Raw genomic sequence first — 17,719 nt, forward strand, 5'->3', positions numbered from 1 at the left:
TTTGAAATCATAATGTTATAACACTACCTCATAAAGTGTTTTTTTCTGTACTTGATCACGAAACATTGATTTGTATGTCAACAAGATAATTCAATTTGTAAGTCATTTGTAAATTGTTCTGTTGTTTTTTAAAATAATAATTGTGCAACATATACCTGTCCACAATACACAGTAACTTTATTATTGATATCGTTCAGCTGGATGGAATAGTTCTAAACAATTAATATCGTCACTAATTGATAGCAACTGATAGACTCGTCTCATAGACTCTTTTTATCTGCGATTTCTTATGACTGTGGAAAAGTTTCCAACGACGTTTTGCATTGAAACACCAACTCTCTTCAAGACTAGCTAATGTGAATGAAAGCTCCTGAGAGTCGTCTTTGTGTTTTGACACTACCAGAAACAATGTCATTGACGCAATGGTGATGCCTGATTCTTTTCAGAATTTAAAGAGGCGTTTTCTCTGTTTGACAAAGACGGGGATGGCACTATATCCCACAAGGAGCTCGGTGTTGTCATGCGGTCACTGGGCCAGAACCCCACAGAAGAGGAGCTGCAGGAGATGATCAATGAGGTGGATGCTGATGGTAGGAATTTCAATCAGTTCAATTTCTATTTAATGTGGCACCTGTTCAGTTGTCTAAGGTGCCACAGCACCTTGTGCAGAGTTGCATCAAATAAGCATGTCAGAAATTTGTCTTATTAATATGGCACATACTCAGCTCTCCTTGTTGCAACAGAGTTGCATCAAATAAACATGTCAGACTTCTATCCATCTCATTAATGAAGCATCTGCTAAGTTGTCTGAAGGTGCCACGATGCATTGTGCATTGTTGCGTCAAATTAATATGCCCAAATCAATCTGTCTAATAACGTAGCATCTGCTCAATTGTCTTTGGTGCCACAATACATTTTACAGAGTAAAATAAGCACGTCAGAAATCTTTCGTAGGTTCGAGTCCGAGGTGTGTTCTGATTACGTTTCTTAGCTCATCAGCACTATTACCCTTCCCGTATAGGTTTCACTAATTTAGGCTGTCCCCTGACATATCAAGCTGACCCTGCGCTGTGATATGACTAAAGCACACTCCAGTTAAGGTCGACACATTAAAATTGGTATCGACATATTTGTAGCTCGTATCATGGGTGAATCTGAAAAATTGTCTGTGTGCATTTTAGTGCAACTGATAACAATGTGCTTGAGTAAACAATGACTTGTTAAAATGCCGACCCGTTCAAGCTGACAAATGAATCACCTTCGAAGACTCTACGTACATCATAGAAAGTAATTATTATCTTTATCAATAATACAGCAATTTAAGGTGGAGGAATATTTGTGATTTTGTTTTCGTTGTTGGTGGTGTAAATTAATTTTCAACATCAGTCACAGACATGGGTCCACAAGCCTCTGCAAAGTTATGGATGCTGGTGTGCCTGGATCTCTCAAATGTTCATCACAGCAGAAATGACAATATCATTTGCATAATGTCAGACAGTTCCTTCTTTAAGGGTGAAAATACGAGAAAATCTGACGGTACCAAATCTGGTGAATACAGAGGTTGTTCATAAACACATGCTCATGCTGAAGTCGGATATAGTTTATTTGTACAATCGACTCTTTTAGAACTGATTTATCATGGATATCGGAAGGTTTTGTCACTTTTACTTCATTGAGTTCATTGGTAGCAATGGCGATAAGATACTTGTGCACAGGTTGTCTGTCCTTGTTGAACGCTACATCTATTGAGATATTGGCACAAATCTGACCTTTCGAGAGGTAGTGGACCTGTGACATTCCTTTGGAAAGGAAACAAATCTCACCTTAGCAACTGCTGGGAGACACTTTGAGGAGACATAAGATGTTTCTATTACTTTGACTGCAGTTCCATTGTTTCTGGCTAAAGGGCGAAACCAAGAATCAAGGAATGAGAGATCAAGCGCCTGGAGGTTTTGGAACCGAGTGTGCTGGAATCTTTGTCATTGTTCATTCAACCGAATATCCCCATCTCTTTCATGAGAGATGCCTATTGTATTGGTTATATGGCCATCGACGTTGTATATGAGTTGTATATCAGCCATCAGCATCAGCCAGCAGCACATTACGTACGGTATCAACATTGTCTTTTGCGGTGGTGTTTGAAGGTCTTTGATCAACATCGAGGGTCACTCTTCCCCTCTTGAATCCCGCTGCAGAAGTCTTTACAGTGGCAAAGGAAGGCACATAACCCTATAGTAGACACCAAGCCCACATGGATGGCTATTGTTGTCAGCCCCTCCAGTTTGATGATAGCTTGGTAGCCAGTTTTCTTCCATTTTCATCAACAGAGAATACCAGTCACTTTCATGTCTGCAGAAATAAGCTGTCTACTTGTGGTTTGGGTCCAATGCAATTTGTGAGCATGGAAAGTATTTTAGTTCTTTATACATGTGCAATCCTCCGTAGTTCGACCCAGAACGTTTCAAACAGTCCTCGTATATATTTGGTTCAGTATATTTCCAAGCCCTCCTTATTGTCTTGAAATATCTCAGTTACAACATATAACCTGGGACTTAATAGTATTACCATAATACGTGTCCACAAAATATACATTTACAGGGGAGATGGTGAATAATGCGGTATATTTTAAGAGGATTGCTGAAAGCTTCTCAGACTGGTTGAGTGAGTTTTCATTTAATTAATGCACTACAGACGTACCCAGTTTGTGTCCTACGGCATCTTATAGTTTGGCATGAAATGCATGTAGACCCGGTTTTTTGTAAATATCTCTTCATCCAACGATCCAATCGATCTCAAACTGTGCAAGTGGATGTTTTGTCAGACAACCTAATCACATTGTAAATCACCGATTTTATGCATTTGTATTAAAGAATCTGTCTATGTAACTGTCAACAAAATAAACAGCAGAATGCAGAATGCTTGCAGAGGGAGGGAGCCAATGACCTGTAACAGCGGCAGTGTTGGGTCATAAAGGTCAATGCACGTGCAGTTCATGATAGTTACCTGTGCACTGCACAGTGATAGACCGTTTGGATCATTCACATTGACTACTTCTAGCTGTCATCATGAAAGCTTATTCAGATGATGCTTAACGTTTAATTAGAAATGTGTTGAATTTTTTTTTTAAAAAGAGAGCAAACGCAGCAAACCGCGCCGATTTATAAGGTGTCGGATTACATGAAACGTACAACTTTTGCTTTTGGCATGAAAAAGAACATCGTGCTAAAAATTGTGAAAAATAAACCAACAACCAATAAACAAAACCTTGTACAAAAAGGTAGGCATCCAAAGTTAGATTCTTTTGACATCAGGGTCATCAGAGATGTCATTCGCTGGCTATTTGCAAAATTTAAAGATGTTAACCTACAGAATAATTCTCACTAATGGGTTTTGTGGTTAATGTTGAACAACTCAGAGAAACAAACTCCGTATGATGGTTAACAGTGGTCACCCACCTTACCCTATTCACGACCTGTGACACCTCTTCATACCTGTCACGTGCATAGCTGACCTACATTGACGAACGTTGACCTTTATGACCCAACACTGCCGCTGTTACAGGTCATTGGCTCCCTCCCTCTGCAAGCATTCTGCCTTCTGCTGTTTATTTTGTTGACAGTTACATAGACAGATTCTTTAATACAAATGCATAAAATCGGTGATTTACAATGTGATTAGGTTGTCTGACAAAACATCCACTTGCACAGTTTGAGATCGATTGGGTCATTGGATGAAGAGATATTTACAAAAAAACGGGTCCACATGCATTTTAATTTCATGCCAAACTATAGGTGCTGGCGATCTAGTAGTAATCGAGTAGTAATATTTTAAGGTTAGATGATAGTCATAAATTATATATCTGTGATACTCTGGTTTATTTACTCTCCTTTAATGACAGGTGTTATATATTAGAATATGTACTAATGTTACAGTCACAATATGGCTGAAATATTGCCAACGTGACTTGAAAGTTTAATTCCCTCACTCCTTCACGTTGTTTAAGTCTCCAAATGGCGATACGAGTGAGACTCGTTCCTCTGTCAGCGCCCTCTCAGGTTGACATTGGCTTGACGTCATTTCGAGGTCGCCGATCTGACTATTTGTAAGGGCAACACCATCTGGCAGCTGGGCAGATGAGCTGCTTTTAGAATATTCCTGATCGCTTGACTCGTGATTCGTACTCCATTAGCCTAATGAAAGTTGCAGCAATTTGTTACGCCGTTGAGCTCGATTTTGCAGAGCCGGTTTTCGGATTAATCGATTATATACGTTTGTCTTTGACTAAATGTCGACCTTCCTTGAAAGCGTCAAAATCAGAAATGACACATACCTCAAGTACGTGTGTTGTGCTACTGCGTGCGGCACGTAGAAACTATCTGTTTATGTATTGGCGTTACGTATTCCGGACATAAACGTTCTCGCATCGGATTTTTGTCGTCAACAGATGTAATTCTAATACCTTGTATTATTAATGTCTATATTTCGTGATGTCCCATCTTTTTTTAATAGTATATGTTATTGGACTTGGATAGATCCATCATAGCTTATTCCCATTTCCTAAATCATAAATGTAGTTAGGAAAAAACACCCTTCCCGAGTGCACTGAATATGTGGGTGTCTTTGCTTTGATATTTGATTCAGATTAAAACTGTAGTCCATTAAATTGCATTCGTAAGCATTTTCCATGTGGAATATCAGATGCTGCTCTAAACTAATATTGGATGTTCTTTTTGTAAGTTTGACGTCATAAATAATGTCTTTTCCATTGGCAATCAGTTGAAACATGTTCAGTTAAATGTCATCGTCGTAAGTTGATCCGAATTATGTGCATAATAAACACTTTGTCAAATCTGCTGTCATTCCGTTAGAATTGTGTCACATTTGCCCGTGTAATCGGATGGGAAATCGCATGAAACCAAAACGTATCCTCTTCCCATCACATTTCCACAGGTAATGGCACCATCGACTTTGAGGAATTTCTCCAAATGATGGCGAAGAAGATGAAGGAGACAGATAATGATGAGGAGTTACGGGAGGCGTTCCGTGTGTTCGATCGAGATGGAAATGGTTTCATCAGCGCTGCTGAGTTGCGGCACGTCATGACAAATCTGGGAGAAAAGTTAACCGATGAAGAAGTTGATGAAATGATTAAAGAGGCTGACGTTGACGGCGATGGAATTATCAGCTTCGACGGTAACTGCATCCATTGTTATCATCTTCGACCCATACATAGTTCCATATTCACTGTTTGGTAATTCATGTCATTATTGACCAAAAGCGTGATCGTTATTTTCCACTCCCGCTGAGAGTGCCAAAGCGTTGTATTTACTGATCGGTATCAAATTGTTAATTATATAATGGTGTGGTATTTGTCTGAATTGCACATTGTGATCTATTTCCATGAAGTCATGATAAAAGCATTGCATTTGCAATGAAGATTTTAAATGCCCTGCAGGCCGGGTTGTCATTCATGTGCACCGGAAAAAGAGACAATTGAATAACAGATTTAGTAGCGAAAGAAGAGAATAACGTAATCGATGCAAGCTACCTAAACGAAGACGGCCCCCATGAACTAATGATTAATATTTAACACACAACTTTTATAAACCCATTTTACACTGATTTAAAATCGTTTTCTGGAATATCCCAGCAATTCCAATCAGCATGTAACTATTCGAGTCTGGGCCAGTGGGCCAGGCAAATATGTGGTTGACAACGCAAGCAACAATCAAATCAGTCGGGGCACGGTGACATATTACCAGTCAGGTCACATGTATAGACCACCCAATTCTCGATTTGGTTGCCACTTGTACAACGTATGTATGAAAACTCGAATACGTCGTATTTGCAGACATGTTTCTTAATGGTTTATTTAAGGTGCTTTGGGAATTATATGTTTCACCTGTCAAAATAAAGTTATGCATTTCTTGATAGTCAAACGTGACAGCATAGTAAAAGGCATAAACATGTATTTTTTTTGTAATTGGATTTTTAAAAAAACAACAGTTACAGAAATTGTTATTATACAACCCGAGCTGTATATAAAAGTTACGTAAAGACCAGGACCTTTCCACAATGATTCACGAGAGTTGTTAAAATCTGAATGTCTGCATTTCGTATGGCTTGGGAAAGGGTTTTGTTGCTCCTTTTTATTTAGGAACAGTATTGGTGTGAATACAACCACCAAGTGGATAGCAGTGTGCGAAATGGCCACTGGCCAGCTATCTCGCATGGCTAGTAAAAATCCAGTCGGAACAGTAAATCTCCACAGTCACTGGCCCGACTTTCTAGTGAATTTTTGATGGGGTCATTTTGTAAATCACTCTCTCCGACTTGATAAGTTATAATACATTTTTAAATCATTCAAAATTATGTCATGATGAAAATGGTCATCATATTATCAGTTTAATGATGTAACCCGTGTCCATATTCACATTTCGGGCTAGTGAATCATTCTGTGGGCTAGTTACTTTCAGGCATAGCTATCCCGAATGGCATGCAAAATTTGGAAACTATTTCGCACACTGGTGGATAGGCCATTTGTCTGGAGAGAGCGTTGGTATTAACCCTGGGGATTGCAAAGGTAAGTATATGCGGTGTGGATCTCGCCTTTTGAATATTGGTGTTTTAATGAAGTAACACCCAGTGAAAGTAATATCTTATTATTTCTGTATTACTTTGTTTGGGTTTAGTTGTCTAACGCCGCACTCAGCAATAGTCCAGCTATATGGCGGCGGTCTGTAAGTAAGTAATCGAGTCTGAACCAGATAATCAAGTGATCAACAGCATGGGAATCGATTTACACAATGGGGATACGATGACTTGTGTCAGTCATGACAAGTCAGCTTGCGTGACCAACCAATCCCGTTAGACGCCTTTTACAACAAGCATGGTTCTCTGAAGACCAGTTCTAACCTGGATCTTCACGGGTGTGTATTACGATATGGCAACGTCGAGTCAATAATGAATTCCACTTTGTGTGTATTTGTGACGGGTGCCCTGATGGATAAGAATCAGTATACTAAATCTTGAGCACCTGGTGTCATAACTAATGCCTATGGTATATCTGTTTACAGTCACATTAACGACCCAATGTACCTCGTGGAAGATATCTCCTCAAAATATGCCACAGCGCATGCGCAAATTGCCCCATAGCAACTCCCGATGTCCTCAGGTTAAAACAAGCACATATGAAAACCATCGTCAGTGGATGAGCGATTTGTGTTCTGAGCTACTGAAGTACGTCATTGACAGTGAGAGTGTCGACTTGGAGTATGTGAAAAACTCGCCGACACGGACTCCGGAACGCTGTCACAGAGCGTGTGTTGAAGCCGTACCTCATCATGCCAATAGTATCATGGAGAGGCCAATCCTTATTGGTGATTAGGTGGAATTGGGTGATTAGGTCGAGGAGTGCTTAGGTGAAATCAGAGCGTACTTTAGAAAGTGCCTGTCAGTTGTACGGAGTAGATAATTTCCTGCGACACTGTCTTCATCTCGTTCGTTGTTAGCACTGTGAAGATACTCTATCAATGGACAGAAAGTAAAACATTTTATTCCGAAGGTGTGTTCATTCAATAAAAAAAGCAGAAAATTCAGGAGAAAAAGAAAGGTTAAAACGATTCAAACATGTATTTGGTTTATTGTTCCTTCCAGGCGACATGTGCTCAGATTGTCTGACACTTACCTGATGTTGTCACGGACTCTAGTATAGCAATTTGAATCGAACCGTATATGATTGGGGCCCAATGTTGCAGCAATGGAAAATGTATCACTTTTCTCAAGCCCAATGCGTCTGAGATTATGTCTCATGTTAATATAATGGTGACATTCCAATACACAATGCTGAACTGTTTCAGGCGTGATATCACTACATCGGACACATAGAGGCGATGCTTCCCTATTAACACTTATGCAGACATTTACTGCACAGTCTTCTTAAAATAATTGCATCTCGACAAAAGTGTAACATACTGAGCTGTTGTCGAAAACGTCTTCTGTCTACACAGTGGCATATTTTCCTACCCTCCTGAACGTACACAGATGATGCATACTTGACGCCAGAGGGCTAATGATGATATGTATGATGACGACGACCACGTGCTCTCGTTATTGGCTGAGAGCTCTCTCACCGCAGCCATTAACACAATAAGAACCTTGATGTAATCTTACGGTAGATCCTAATTGCATTTGGTCATGGCATATACAGGGCTTAGGTTGTGTGATGCCTTACGCGTCAAGCAAATAACGCTGTAGAGATATCTAATTTTTCATTTACCATATACTAAAATGACACATTGTTACACATACGCACATTCAGTGGCCGATGCACAACCTTCATGCTTTCATTTTGATTTGAACCTAATAATATTTATAGAAAATACATATGTATCAGTCTGAGGGTTGCCATGGCCTAGAGAGATGAATGTTATTATATAATACTCTGAAAGTAAGTCAATGATGTTGTCACGTCAGCCTTATGGTATTATTTCCAGAAATGACAGTGGTTGATTGTGTTAAAAGCGACCAGGTACTTGGGTGAGGGTGAAGGGATTCTGATATTCATGAGATACGGCAACTTGGAAACTAATCATCTCAGGAATAATTAATAATATAGCAATATATAGGTATCATATGTCTTTTCAAGAGATGATACTTCAAAAACAACCGTCAGACTGTTAACATGAAAATCAAAGTGCTCAAAACAAACTTCTGTAAGCCTCGGCAAAGATTCATCAACTGCATTTCAGTACCTCTGGAATAGTCCGAAAAATCACGATTATTTATTAGTTGGTTTTAGTCAATATTTCGTATCGACAAACGATAAGGCAATTCTTTAATACGATCTTGTTTGCCACTTCAGAGCACGGGCAGCTCTCAGAAACTCACGTATTCTCCTTTACACAAATCAACTGTGGTATTATCGTTCAGTTTTATCTTTGGTCGATTCACTGATGGGAACAGGCGACTGATGAATGTCCCTTAATGAAAAGGCACATTACGGCGTTAGAAACTCGGCAGTTAAACCACTGATGAGAGTCATCAATATATTGTGTATTTGACACCCTGAGACATTGAAATCACGGTAAAGGAGCACGTAATTCAAGAATTAAAATTCTTCATGAAAATAAATTAAACTGTGACTGGAAATAAATATGACTGGAGTTTAAATTTTTTTTTTACTTCAACTCATGACAGTAATAGAATACTTTAAAATGATTGTTAGCGGGATGGAACTTCAAACATCCTCCAAGGGATAATGATCAGTATCTGTAGTTGCTCCATGTTCGGATCATTAATGTATTTGGCTATGTCAATACTCCCAAAGAATAGTGCTGATAGGTGAGGTAACGTGACGTGTTTAAGAATATTGCACTCACATAGCGATGTTCACATCGCTACGAAAACGCGCGTTTGTGTTTGTGTGCATGTGTGTGTGTGTGCGTGTGTGGTGTTATAGTGCTAGCGTCCTCAGATAACATGAATACCTCACTGAGACACAGTACATTAAATCTGAGCTGACGTTTTATCTCCTTAACGCCAAACACAAGACAGGGTATAAACAATTAGCATCTTTAAACATGCATTGGTTTGTACCGGGGATCGAAACTCCGGACTTCCGCTCTCCGGGCAGACCACTAGTGTTCATAGTTCACACGTACGGGAAGATGGCCTTTGTGTTGATATGAGATATTTCAGTATGGTTTTGCAATGAAGTATTTGTAGCTATTTACTGAGTGAGTTGACAATATCTCTGGTAATGGAACCTTTCGAGACCTTCATGAATTAAGGTCTTGCTGGTTGGAGATTTACATTCCCGAATTGAATATTCAATACGAGATGAATGTTTTGTGGACACTCGATGGTTACATTATGTTTTGTAGTTGCCTCCAATATTCCAGCTATATGGATATTCCCCAAGGCCGTTGGTTATTATTCAATCATGTCAGGCCATAGCATTCTGTGGAGCCTGGGAATTTTACTCTATGAGCGTGGTTACATTTCAGAACGTTTGAGGTACAACCGACCATGCTCATTCGACGATTTGCCATTTGCTTAGAGGGTGTTTGATCAAGGTTTCAATATTCAAGGTTTAGCAAAATCTTTCAACAGATGTCATCGTCGTTGCGATGTTCCCGTGTATCATTCAAAGACCCAGTCTCTGGCGTTTGCATGTCTTTATGAGGGGTGCCCTATGTTGGGTTTGATAGGCTCAACTTTTAGTGAACACCTTGTGACATCTTAGGGGATAGTTGTTGACACGGGAATGGATGTTGACGCTTTTGAGTTTTATGACGACAATAGTAAGGTCCAAATTAAGTGTAGTTGATCCACAAGTAATATTTATACTAGTCATCCCAGAGCAGAGCAAACGCGTCGTTTTAGTTCCATTGTCATATGAAAAGAAAAAAGAGACTTACTTTTGAGGTATTCATGTATTATTTATTTTCCAGATTTCATGACCTTCGCCAACCAGCTATTGTTTTCATATGGGCCGTTTTGATGTCGGAAACAAGGTTTTAAAAATAGCCCCAAGTTCCTGTCCGGACTGAGACTGTACCCAGCTCCTCGATGACGAATTACAGTGTGCATCTCCAAGAGACTCAGGGGCTAAGAGTACAGTAGAGTCATACGACCCATATGCAAAAAAAAATGATTATGCCCGGGACTGTGTGAGGACTGGCACTTTGATGCCATGGGTATCAGTTACTTTGGGATATGTGCCAGCCACTTGTTCTCCTGCGGAAGTTCCTGCAGGCCACCATCGTCGCCTGCAGCAGTGCTCCCATTCCATGTTGTACTCACTACCACCTGGAGTCTTTGCTTTGGTGCACACAGTAGGTTGTAGTTGCATATCGTCTCACCATGAAGTTGGTGTGCGCCATGTATGTGTGGTAAAAATGTAAGTGACGCCAGAATATCGGTGTAGACATAGCCGTGTGAACTATTCATGGCTTTGCCTTCAAGCCAGATTCACGTATGAACGAATTCGTGCATGTAATTAAAACGATGTTCTATTTTTAAAAAGACAAGATACCCGTGCCCTTAGTCCACTATATGTGTATATTTTAAGATGTAAGTAAAGTTTTCAAATCGGTAAGTTTGTCAAATATTTTATCAGGAGCATGCTATTTGAGTACGAACAAGCCTTTGACCAAAGTAATTATGCTCTGAAGACAGATCGGTAACTTGAAAGTTAAACTAATAGTTATTGTTCAAGGTTATCACAATGAGTCTAAGCAAGCTCTTTTGACCCGAGTATCTAAGACATGTTCTTGTAAATACAGTACAGATCTGTAAGTTTACATTTTAACTAAAGATTAATTTTTCAAGGTTTTCCCGAGAAGCGGAAGCTAAACTTTGACCAGGGTAATTATGACATGTTGTAAAATAATCACAGACGTATGTTGACAATCCACCTTGGATGTGGTGGTAGTATTGGTTCGCAGAAGGTCACATTGGTCGAAAGAAGTGACGGGTATGGGTCGGATGATCAGGTTCTGTGACTCGGATGACAGTGTGTCACCCTACCCTGGTTGTGCTAATTGTTGCTAATTTTTGCCCGATCCAGACAAACATATTTAATGTTTTACACACAGTGACATAGCTTAAGATAGTATTCCACAACAAACACTAGTTTTACGAACTTTCGAAATCATTTACAACCAGTTTCTTACCATTAAACTCCTCTATATACTAGTATTTGATCATCTAAAAATATTCGATATTTTTTCCGAGACTGAAACAGTGGACAGTTTATTGTCGAGCAAATAGCGTTAGGAGCACAAACTCATATGTCGATATTTAGGCACAAGTGTCGTAAACATAGTATGATATGGGCACGAATAAAGTATTCTGTTTATTACCGAGTTCGTCAATTTGAGGAAAATAAACCCAAATCTACTTTCAAACATAGGCTGGCTACCCGCCGTCGCCGCATGTAGAACACAAGAACACAGAAGAAACGTGATGTCATAGCATTGTTCATGACGTCACGTCACCATGATAAAGTAATATTCAGTGCAGTCCATGTTGAAAAAACACAACTGTCACAAAGGAATGGAATTCTTTGTTTGTAACCCGTTTAGATTATTGAAACATATTTTTTGTTGGATTGTTATTGTCAAACGAATTTATATTCATTAGGTGGTCAGTCATGTAATGTGTATTGAGCTTCACGAACGCAGTTCTCAATATTCCAAAATGATAACTCTATAATTCAATAACATATATTCACATGTTATACCTATCACATTAGTCGGGGATACGGGTGGGACAATCGGCTAATCGTGCCCTCAGCTTTCGCAAAACTGGTAGATGTTTAAGACTCCTTCCGTTGGGGCTTCCCCCCCACAAGCTGACAAACCGCAATATGACTTCATAATGCAGTAGATATGACTCACTCCATAATGCAGTAGATGTGACTCACTCCATAATGCAGTAGATATGACTCACTCCATAATGCAGTAGATATGACTCACTCCATAATACATTAGATATGTCTCACTCCATAATGCAGTAAAGATATGACTCACTCCATAACGCAGTAGATATGACTCACTCCATAATACATTAGATATGACTCACTTCAGAATTCAATAGATATGACTCACTCCATAATGCAGTAAAGATATGACTCACTCCATAATGCAGGAAAGATATGACTCACTCCATAATGCAGTAAAGATATGACTCACTCCATAATGCAGTAATATGACTCACTCCATAATGCAGTTAAGATATGACCACTCCATAATGCAGGAAAGATATGACTCACTCCATAAAGCAGTAGATATGACTCACTCCATAATGCAGGAAAGATATGACTCACTCCATACTGCAGGAAAGATATGACTCACTCCACACTGCAGGAAAGATATGACTCACTCCATACTGCAAGAAAGATATGACTCATTCCAGAATACTCTGTCTGATACGGTAGACAGTATCACCTTGGTTACAGATTAACCTTGTGACTTAGAAAAGGTTATTTGCTGTCTTCTGTTGTTAATAAGACATAAATGCAATTGACAGATCCTTCAACCAAGACACTGTGTCGGGTGATGTGACAATAACGTCCAATCGCTACTTTATCTCTCTGAGAGGCCACCCAAGCCAAACGTTTTGGAATTTCGCTGAATTCGTAATGGTTGCATCTATGTAGACTCTAAAATGTTTCATTTTCCGACCCAAGACTCTTGATATTCTTGCTGTGGTGGTAATGGTTTCTCAGTCAACAAATAATCGATTTGTTTTGGAATAGCTCTGGTTAACATATATATGTTAACAGGTGCTAATGTAATTCTGGTTAGGTATCAAACTGTCTCAATTCCCAATACAGAAAACACACTGTGGCACTTTCAACATTATATGCGTAGAAATTTATTTTGTTTGCGAAATATTGGAAGAAACCATAAACGAATATCGTAAGGCAAACATCATTCTTTGATTGTTGTCATGTAATAGTTTTTTGAGACTAGGAAATGAATTCAAACAAATATTAGTGATATTGTATTCCTTTAATCGTTTTGATGGAGTATAACATGCACACCTTATGGACATGCATATATTTTCTATGGATAAACATACCCTTTTATTTTAGGACGCATATAAATATATGTACATACAGCCTACATATCATGTATTTGTGTATGCGAAAAGTTGTTATATTTACCTGTTTGTACCCAGTTGATTGTTGTTTGTACATTTATAGCAAATTTATGATCCTATTTTATCAAATGTAAATATTGTTATCAAGTTGATTTATTTGTATGAAAACAACGCTACATTTACGCTTGACAGGCTGGATGTAGTTGTGGTACACAGTTAATGAACACTGAAGTCATTACAATGACAAAGTATTGATATACTTTCAGAAGGACGTGTTATAGTTTAATGTGACTGACAGAATATATCCTAAGACTGATCATGAGCGACCAGCGTTAGTACAGAAAACTAATTCAAATGGTATTGTAAATGGTATTGTAATTTGAAGCGTCCCGCTGCACTGTACCACAGGCCATTGTGTCGATGCTTAAAACTTTTCGGATACAATTAAAATCAGGAGTGTAAGATATGCACTATCCCAGATATCTTTACACAAACCAAATTACTCTGCATATGGGATATATGGGATAGCAGGTATGAATATATGGGATACCATACTTCTGACAGTAAAGTTAAGTTACTTGGGAATTTTAAGCAACTACACAAAGGCTTGTCATCTCGACGACGAACGTGGTTTAACCATCGCAGTCCTTATGTGATGCGTCAATGATTAAATATTTGAAAATGTGATCACGATTGGTTGAATTCCACAGCATTTTGCGTACCTGTCTGGTTCACTTGCCCTGGGAGAATCATTCATCGTATCATGACGATCTTGCAATGTTGTTTCAGGTCATGTAGAAGAGGATTCGTATTGACTAGTACGTTTTGTATTACAGTGCTGATAAACTTCATGAATCAAATGGTTTATCAATGCATTTTGTGTAAGGACTGACAGAGTGCATACCCTCATGGCATGGGTCATTAATGAAAGCGAACAATACATCATGTTGCAGTCACATAAACACTAAATATCAATATCAATACAGTTCAATAAAGTGTGAGTGATGTGTTTAGCATGGGCTTAATAAAAGGCAATGTTCATGCAATTGACATTTGTAAGTTCACGAAAAGGTTTCGACCTTGAGATTCTAAATATCAATAAAGAATACCTAACCTCCTTGTTGTCTTTCCATATGTTGTATATATCTGCATTTAGGGTTACCGTTTTTAAACAACATTCATGCTGTCATATGAACGTGTCCACATGTGACAGTCTCGATACAGTGGAGTAACGAGGATATAATCTATGTCACATCACAGTAGACGCCATCGAGTACTGAGAGACCACCTTCTATTCCCTGTATGCTGTTATTGAAGACAGTTATACTAAGGTAGTGACCATATACCACGATCCTAACTCCAAACCTCTGTATGAATCCACAATATACATGGATACTACATGAATCCACAATATATAGAGGATATTATATGAGTGCCCGTGTCATACTATGTTTACGACATGAGTGCCTAAATGTTGGTATTTCCCGAGCGAGAGCGAGTGTCGTAAACATAGTATGATATGGGCATGAATATAATATTCTGTTTATTACCGAGGTCGTCAAATTGAGGAAAATAAACCCAAATCTACTTTCAAACATATGCTGGCCACCCGCCGTCGCCGAATGTAGAAGGCAACGTCACAGAAGAAACGTGACGTCATAGCATTGTTCATGACGTCACGTCACCATGGTAAAGTGATATGTTGCCCTGGGGCATCGTATGAAAAATATGAACCCCGATATTTTCGCCCTGGTAGGTAATAAATAGAGAATACTACACGAGGTCTCATTACATACGAATTATGCGAAACGAGTGTCCTTCCTTTGGTATCTGACCGAGCGAAAGCGAGGTCAGATAACATAGGAAGGTCACGAGTTTCGTATAATTCGTATGTAATGAGACCGAGTGTGGTATTTTATTTATTACCCACGTCTTACATGCATTTAAATTGACAAAATAGCGTATTTTTGTTATGTTTTTGGTTTCAAACCGAAACCGGTTTCATAAAGAGGTTGCGGAAGAGTTTTGTACTGTAGTACAATATTTGCATGACGTCATACTAATGACGTCACTGCCATGGTAACCGACGTCACGATGCATGTCAGTTGTCATCGCCTCGTACAGCCTCCTACAGTAAACTACTCCGTTGCACCTCGTTTCTTGGTTTCCAGTTGCTTCATTCGGTTAACATCACTGGTGGAAACATTGCGTTTATGTTTTTCGACAGATATAATGTCTCAGTTCGACTCACAATTAAACAGCGACACGGCAACGTTCGCAATGTTTACATTCCCACAATGCATTTAAGTTGTAGAATGAATGAATTCACGTGTTTGTTATGAATGAAAAATAGTTACGTCAGAATGTGATCTAATTGAGAGGTCATCGGTTATCCAATCAAATCGTTAGAATTTCAGGTCAAGTCGTTACGACACAGGTCAACGCGATACGACACTCGTGTGACGTACGAGATTAATATGCAACTACCCATACGTTGACCACGTGGGTAATAAACATGGATACTACATGAAGGCACAATATACATGAATCCTACAGGAAACTGATAAGTGCAAGAGACTTAGACCAACCAGAGTTGGAGGCTTCCAGAATGTCTTTACACAAATTCTGGCTGACCGTACAAATAACCGCATTAACCCAGTTTACGTTGACGTTCCAAGCTTACTTGACAGTATCCAACAACAATTCCCCAAGCTTAAAATATCAATTTAACGACAGCATAAAACCTCTAAAGTAATAACAGTTAAATACATACATACACGATGACTTATGTGGGATCTAGACAAGATCAAAGAAGAGAATAACTCTACTATTCCCAAGACTAAAACCACAAAGCATATGTAGGATGTAAATTAGAGATATATTTGAATGCATTCCGTCGTGTTTTAAATAACTGACTAAACTGACGATCAAAAGAAAGTTGTCACCTTAAAATTGCGAATAGTCCCAAAACGGGCGAGAACACATGTTAGTGACTTATGGAAACACTGCATGCGAACACAATCCACCCATTTGCAAAGAACCCAGCTCATGCACACGTCAATGCACGTGCTGCGACCCTAAAACCAAAAGTACGTTTTTCGTTTTTCCATGGAATCTCCATGCAGATACCAGTCTATATATTTCAATCCAAATGGTCACACACTGTCATATCAACCCAAAAAAATCAGAGCGATGCCAAGTTTAAGTGCAGAAGAGAGGGAGAGAGACATTGGCATGGCCATGACGGGGACGCCAAAGACACGTATTGCATGAACCTTTGGATGCTCACGTCAGACCATCACTAAGTTGTTCCAGCGACTGGCAGAACCTGTGACAGACCTCGGAGTGGCAGACCACGCGTCACAACACCCCGGAGAAGATAGATATCTACGCACATTACATCTACGCAATCGGTTCGTGACAGTGACGGAATCTGCAGCAACGACATTGGGTCATCGGGTAAGCCGACACACAGTGAGGAGACGACTGCGTCATGTCGGTATCAGGGCCTACCGACTCTTCCGTGGGATGGCGCTGACCGCCCAACATCGCCTCGCCAGACTACAATGGGCCCGACGTGTACGACGTTGGCAGCTGCGAGAATGGCACCGTATTCTGTTCACTGATGAAAGTAGAATAAATATGTTCCATGCAGACGGGAGAGTTCGGGTGTACCGTTGTAGAAACGAAAGATTAGCTCCAAATTGTGTCGAAAACGTCCATCCCCAAGGAGGCGGTGGTCTCATGGTGTGGGTTGCGATTTGTGATGACCAGAAGACGCAACTCGTTGTTATCCGTGGCAACCTGAATGCACAACGGTATATTGACGAAGTCCTGAGACCGGTAGCAGTGCCATTCTTGCAGCAACAACCATGTGGGACCCTTCTGCAACAAGACAATGCACGTCACCACACAGCAAGGATCACTCAGAACTTTCTTAACAACGTCAATATAGCCGTCTTGCCATGGCCCTCACGTTCCCCCGACAAGTCTCCCATAGAACACCTATGGGATCATCTTGGTAGAGAGTTGAGGGACCAGCCAAACCAGCCAAATAATCTTCAGGACCTGGAGAATGCCTTAAACGATACGTGGCAACACATACCGG

The 17,719-nt window shown here is 39.7% G+C and overlaps 1 protein-coding gene across 1 annotated transcript in view; it reads left to right on the plus strand.

The window, feature by feature from the left end:
• Positions 1-11,899, plus strand: part of LOC124286455 (calmodulin-A-like) — a 54,480-nt gene extending 42,581 nt beyond the window's left edge. Inside the window, exons 3-5 of the mRNA XM_046722832.1 lie at positions 447-590; positions 4,951-5,193; positions 10,455-11,899. Of these exons, the coding sequence (XP_046578788.1) occupies positions 447-590; positions 4,951-5,193; positions 10,455-10,504 (437 nt within the window). The 3' untranslated portion in view covers positions 10,505-11,899. The remainder of the gene's footprint in view (positions 1-446; positions 591-4,950; positions 5,194-10,454) is intronic.
• Positions 11,900-17,719: the final 5,820 nt, after the last annotated feature.

Source organism: Haliotis rubra, unplaced genomic scaffold (genome assembly GCF_003918875.1).
Source record: "Haliotis rubra isolate DU_JTF1 unplaced genomic scaffold, ASM391887v1 Scf383, whole genome shotgun sequence".
Classification (NCBI taxonomy): Eukaryota; Metazoa; Mollusca; class Gastropoda; order Lepetellida; family Haliotidae; genus Haliotis; species Haliotis rubra.